This window comes from Monopterus albus, unplaced genomic scaffold (assembly GCF_001952655.1).
Source record: "Monopterus albus unplaced genomic scaffold, M_albus_1.0 scaffold2.1, whole genome shotgun sequence".
Taxonomy (NCBI): Eukaryota; Metazoa; Chordata; class Actinopteri; order Synbranchiformes; family Synbranchidae; genus Monopterus; species Monopterus albus.
The window spans coordinates 6,694,959-6,701,229 of record NW_018127882.1 but is presented as its reverse complement, the minus strand read 5'-3'; the positions used below and the strand labels follow the sequence as shown (position 1 = coordinate 6,701,229).

Genomic DNA, 6,271 nt, shown 5'->3' with positions numbered 1-6,271 from the left:
GATAATTTTTTTTTTTTTTAAATCAAATAAATGTTTTATTTATTATCTTCTTCAGAACCTTCTACGGGGGAGTTCTGTCTTTGTCTAGGACAACCTTACTCCACAGGGCCATAAACTCCTTCTAGTGGACAAGTCCCTGGAGCATTGTTTGTCCATGGTGCCTAGAAAGAAAAACTTTTTTTTTTGTTTTGTGTACAAGCACAATGTCCAGAAGGTTTTAAGATTCTAAGACTGAACAGACAACATTTTTGACAGGAACAAGCAGCTACTACTAAGGATCATATAACGCCTGGTAACTCACCTGACTTTGGGTGCAGCATCCACTGACATCTGGCTGACAGCAACGACATAATGCTCTGCGAAGGTCTTTCCCACTGTCAGCATCCGATTGTCTCCAACAATGTATGCTAGGTGTTGGAGGTGCTGTGCTTTGCGTTCCCTCACTGTAGTACAACAGTGGCTGGAGAAAGACAAAGATGGTGAAACATCAGATAAATCCTAATAATAATTGTATTTAATGAGCATTTAAAGTTGCTGCTACTGTAATTCCCACTAATTTCTTCTCATACCTCAACCCTGTGTTGAGTAGAGTGGTCAAAACTGATTGGGGATTTTTAAGGCTCAGTTGAGGATCATCAGTCACGGCTTGAGAGAATGAAACATTATTGGTTTGTCCAATACAGAGTCATGGGGGGCTGGTTTTCTTTTAGACTGTTTCCAAATCCGGTGACAGGACCAAGTCACTCTCATGTACTCACAGTTCAAAGTGTTTATTTGTCATATGCACAGCTAGGAAACGTGTTTCCCTGTACAATGAAATTCTTACTTTGCCGTCCACATGAATGCCACATAGTACAAGTGAAATATAAATGTGCAGGTCTACACAGGGTGAATAGAGGTTGAAAACCTGTCACTATCAAAATCTAGAAAGATCTTTGTAGCTAATGAGTAACATTCCATTCACCCAGTTATTCAAGTAAGTTATCAAAGTATTTTTTTAATCTAGCGTGTGAGTTTTTGTATGATGTTTACTTCAAGCTCACCATTCCCTTTCTGTACTCTGCATGTTTGTAGCTTCTGTTTGATGATGATGAGATCCAATAAACAGCTCTGAGCTACTGCACCGTGTGTAAATAAGTAACAGAAAGCGGTGTGATGTGTTTGATATTGTGAGGAAGGAGTAGCGGAGGGCCTGTGACAGCAGATCAAGAGTACAAGCATTATTAAGTACATACGTGTGTGTACAAAGTCAGGCGAAGGCATATTTATTTTTTCTTTTGACTTCAAAATTGCTTTCACTCATACCTTAGGAGTGGTTTGCTGTGTGTGTGTGTGTGTTGATTTAAGTGTCTTCTTTACGGTTTCCTGAGGCTCCTCAGAAGTGCTTAAAGAAATACTGTACTTTTCATAGAATATATTTTCATGTCTCAAAGGTGTAATTGAGTTGCTGAGCACACAGCAGTGCTGGAGGTCTGTCACTATCACCTGTCTTTTCATTTCTGTGCATATTTTGAATGCTTTCTCCTCTGTCCTACATGGCAGTGTACAGCAGGCTCCCATGTGGCCATGCGTGTCGGCGGAGACTTCTTCTTCCACCCTTTGCCTTCTGATCCTTCTGTGGATTTGCTGCTGGTGGCCGGCGGCGTTGGGATCAATCCCCTGTACTCTATTCTGCTTCACGCCACAGATCTGCTCCATCTTAACCGTGTATCAGGTGGTCGGGACTACAACATAGGGTCTGCTCACCTATGCTACAGTGCCAAGAACACCCAGGAACTGCTGTTTAAGGTATGGTGTTCATGCAGTACTGCACTGGTCAAAGATTGATGTCTGGATTTTTAGGAAACTGATTTGTGACTTTATTGTAGGAGAGTGTGTTTACATATATGTCTGCAATATACAGGAGGGTGTGTTTCAGCATATAAGGAGACATTTTATAAGAAATGCATTACTACTTACCTTCTGTGTTCCCAGCACTCCATCATTGACGTGTGCCGGGAGTTTCCTGACAAGGTCTCTTGTAACTTCCACGTCACACAACAGAACACAGACGTCGAGCCACACATCAAGCCATTTGTCAACTGTAAGTCCAAACAAACGCACCGGGCATGATTGAGTGACTGTCATATTGTTCCACGGTCTGTCTTTGTTGATTTATCAGTGTAGAACAGCCACCATCAAAGCTCCACATGCGAGACTTGGATGGAATAGGTAACTGATCAACTTCTCTTGTGTCTCCCCTAGGTGGGAGAATCACAGAGGAGGAGCTGCGGGCTCACGTGGACCCACAGAGGACTTTGTGTTACTTGTGCGGGCCCCCACCCATGATCGAAGCAATTTCAAAAACCCTCAGGGACCTCAACCTCACAAAAGAGAGGATCATTTTTGAGAAGTGGTGGTAGAATCTCCTGCAGGCCCCAGAGACCTACAGGGTTCTCCTCCTGGCTCTGTACTGCATGGAATGTATGAGAATGGAATCAGCTGAAATATTTCACTGATATGGACACTGAGTCCGCAGATACTTGAAGAAATGTATCCTGTGTCTGATCAATAATAGGCAGACGGTACCACCCAGTCTTCAGCTGGTAGCTGACTCACAAAGACAGTGGAGACGTTTTACTTCTTATTATCTAAACAAGATGACAGCAAATGCTCAACATGCTGAGCTCTTTGCTTCACTGAATGTCTCAACAGTTCTGTAAATTCAGAGCCCTGCAGGTTTACTGCATGATTAATTGTACACATCTCCCAATTCAGCCGCGTTTCCAGTCTGAAATTTTTCTTAAATTAATAGCTGGTATTTGGTTTTACCCAAAAATTTGCAAAACTGTATTAAACTGAGTTAACCCTGTAAAGCCCAACATATAAAAAAATAGCCAGAACATTCTAATTTTTTGGAACTGAGATGTTTATTAAACCTTTTAACAAAATCCAAAATAAAATTCATGATTCGAAATTCAAGATTTGTATTTGCCATATATGCATAGACAGACAGTCCAGGCATATAAGAATAAAGGTGCCATATTATTTAGATTATTTCTATTTCTTTTGCATCACATTTGATACATGGGGCATTTTTGGTGATTGTTTTTGCTCAGAAACCTCATGTATCAAATATGATACAAATGGTTTTATAGGGTTAAGTTTTTACTTTTCCAAGGTAAATAGCTTTTTATTTTAGTAAAATACATAAAAAGGAAATAAACAAGTTTCCCAGAATGCAACAGATGAAACAAATGTTACATTGACACCAATCAATCAAAGGAACAGGAAAACAGTTTCCAGTTTAGACTTTAAAGTGGCAGAGTTGGGGCACATTTAAGGTCATCAGGAAGTTGGTTCCCTCTGTGTGCAGCATAGCAGCTAAAAGCAGCTTCACCCTGTTTGGGTCTGACCTGAAGTTCTGCCACCTGACTGCCTCCTAAGGGTCTTAGAGGGCTGTTGGGTTTGTGTTCTTCAAGGAGATCAGACTTGTATTTTGGCCCCATACCACCGAGTGATTTTTAAACTAGCATTTGCACCTTAAAATTGATTCTGTAGGTAACTGGCAGCAAGTGTAAGGATTTAAGAACGGGAGTAAAGTCCTCAGTTCTGGGTCTTGTCTTTAGAAGTACTTATATTGGTACGAAGGTACTGGGTGGTTTGTAATTTTTAAAAGAATACCCAGAAGAGTGAATAAAGGTAATGTGAGACAGAATAGCCCTTTCAGTAGCAAGATATTGGGTTTAATCACTTTTTGACAAAGAGAATACTGCATTGTACTGATTATACTGGATCCTGACAGGTACTTTAACTGGTAGAAAGGATTAAATTGTTTATAGTCTGCAACACAAAAATACAGAGACAGTCAAATGAATGATTGTAAAGTGGATAGTTTTCTTTATTTTATATGCAGCCCACATCAGTAATGTTAGTCTAATTTCCAAATGTAATAGATTATTTGGATAATGTATATGAAAAACACATAGTCATGGTAAAAAAAAAAAAAAAAAAAAAAAAAAAAAAAAAAAAAAAAAGTACACCCTCTTTCAATTCTGTGTTTTTATTTATCAGGGGCTAAGAACCAATTGTATGCTCCTCACCAATTACTATAAGCAAACAAACAAAAACTCGGGTGACAAAAAAAAAAAAACAGATTTCAATATGTAGTCACTGTTCTCCAAAAGTAAACCAACATTCCGAAACCAGGCGGGAAAATAAAACTACTCTATAATTCAGTAAACTTTAGAAACACCCTTAGCAACTATAACTTGAAGTAAACATTTTCTGAAGGAGGGTGTACTTTCTTTTTACCACAACTGTACAGTAGGTAAACATGGTTCAATATTTTGCTCCTGAATCTGGCTGGGTAATGTCATACTTAAATCTAAGCAGACTTTTTATTCGTATTTGAGTACAACAAAATGGCATCTGTCACAGGCAAGTGTTGCATAGCCTATAACCACCAAACACTAAATACAGCCTATGATGGATAGTCTGTATATCCAATACTTCAGACTGAATAGTGCCTGATTGCATTCTAAACTGCTATGGCATGTTTTGGAAAATTACAATTGTTCCCTTACAGTTTCCTCAAATGTCCAAGTTTTACAAAGATGTACCTTTGTACTACCACATATTGTCTATTTGATCACAACAAAAAGCAGCTGTATGTATAGATAAACTGGCTGATGCATGTTTACAGGCTGCGAGTGCCCTCGTGGACCACAATCTGGCAGATAGTCTGGTGGCTGAACATGCATGCTCCTACTACTACAATATACTCTACTGCAGCTCGGTGAGGAACTACTTTCCTGGGAAACAAAAGAGCAAAAATTTGTCTTAACTGTAACTTTGAAAGACACCGACTTGAATTATTGAAGCTGTACTTCAGGTTCAGACAAACTTTGGAAGGGTGTTTCACACAGAACGAGGGCTGTGTATTTTGTCCCTCATTTTTTGCTGTGTAGTCGCATTCTGTGTGGAAACATTCAGGGCTGGTGTTGTATCGTATGCGTTCCTTCCTCAAGATGTGTTCCCCCTGTTAAAACTGTGTGTCCTGTAGTGTCCCCCAGCGGTCTAACTGTATGTAATCCAGAGTCACACTGAATCTCTTCAGCACCAGGGACAGTTACACAATGCTCATCTGATTGAAAGGAGCTGTCCAGGTGCTGAAATCAGGACCCTGATGACCAACTTCAGTGGTGGTCAGTAGGAATTACGACAGCTACAAACCATCAGGCCTGTTAAGCCTCAGAGTGGCTCTTACAGTATGTGGCCTTGGAATCCCAGGTCTTTATCATTTTGTATCAACAGGAAAATGTACAGTTTGTACATCTGATGCGACTCTGGGTTACATGCACCAACAAAAATAACAATCAAGTACCCACTTTTAAGCAACACCGGTTAAAATATATTTGAATGTTTATACAAATACAACAGGGAGGAATACTTGATTTTTAATGCCTTTAAATATGCTAGTAATAATGTATTTAAGAAAAGACTATGGAAACTTAATTCAAAGTGATTTTTACTTTAATCAGGCTAAGTCAGTTTCAATACCAAAAAACATGTAAAAATAAAAACAGTACAACAAAGTACATCATTTTACAAATACTCATAATGGAGGTCTGACATATCAGATGAATCAAATAAATTCAAACAAGTCATGGTCATAACAAAAATAGAAGTCAATACAGTACATAGAATGCATTAGGAGCAATATACTTGAGGTTTTTGTTATACGATAGACTTTACAAAATTCTACTATAAAAACTCCCAATACCAATGGATTACCAGGTAATATAAATTTTAAGAAAATACCAACTATATAAACACTAAAAAAAAAAAAAAAAAAAAACTAACAATACAACAAAAACACCAGATGTGAGTGTGTATATGTTCATACAGGTGCAATCTGCATGCAAATATTATTATCAATTAATCTCCTGTGTTTTATCTTTAATCTACAGTATAAAATGGAAAAACAAGCCTATTGTCACATCTTCAGTTTGCTTGTTGACATGACACAGAAGAGCAACAACTGTCTCCATCTGAAAAGCTGGAACCATCATTTTTCTGTCATCAACATGTCTCCTGGACCCCATCCCGACAAGGCTGCTCAAAGACGTCTTTCCCCTAATCAACACATCCATACTAGATCGGATTAACCTCTCTCTATTAACAGGTTATGTTCCACAGGCTTTTAAACTTGCAGTAATTAAACCTCTACTCAAAAAGCCTACTCTTGACCCAGGTGTCCTAGCTAATTATAGACCAATATCCAATCTCC

General features: G+C 38.7%; 2 protein-coding genes across 3 annotated transcripts in view; both read left to right on the top strand.

The window, feature by feature from the left end:
- LOC109956144 (sodium/potassium/calcium exchanger 3-like) overlaps positions 1-6,271 on the top strand; it is a 28,437-nt gene that overhangs the window by 18,795 nt on the left and 3,371 nt on the right. The window contains exon 18 of one of the 2 annotated variants that reach the window (XM_020593045.1): positions 4,685-4,777. The exons of the other annotated variant lie outside the window; for it this stretch is intronic. The gene's annotated coding sequence lies outside the window, so the exon portion shown is untranslated. The remainder of the gene's footprint in view (positions 1-4,684; positions 4,778-6,271) is intronic. 2 annotated transcript variants of the gene reach the window in all.
- Positions 870-2,638, top strand: LOC109955387 (oxidoreductase NAD-binding domain-containing protein 1-like). Its single transcript, XM_020591518.1, has 4 exons — positions 870-888; positions 1,445-1,788; positions 1,975-2,083; positions 2,245-2,638. The coding sequence occupies exons 1-4, from the start codon at positions 870-872 to the stop codon at positions 2,400-2,402; spliced, it is 630 nt and encodes a 209-aa protein (XP_020447174.1). The 3' UTR covers positions 2,403-2,638.

What these genes read in the sequence shown, in the direction of transcription:
- LOC109955387 (XM_020591518.1), top strand. An exon ending in CCCAGGAACTGCTGTTTAAG is followed by an intron (nt 1,789 to 1,974) that starts GTATGGTGTTCA and finishes CTGTGTTCCCAG; the next exon opens with CACTCCATCATTGACGTGTG. An exon ending in CATCAAGCCATTTGTCAACT is followed by an intron (nt 2,084 to 2,244) that starts GTAAGTCCAAAC and finishes TGTCTCCCCTAG; the next exon opens with GTGGGAGAATCACAGAGGAG.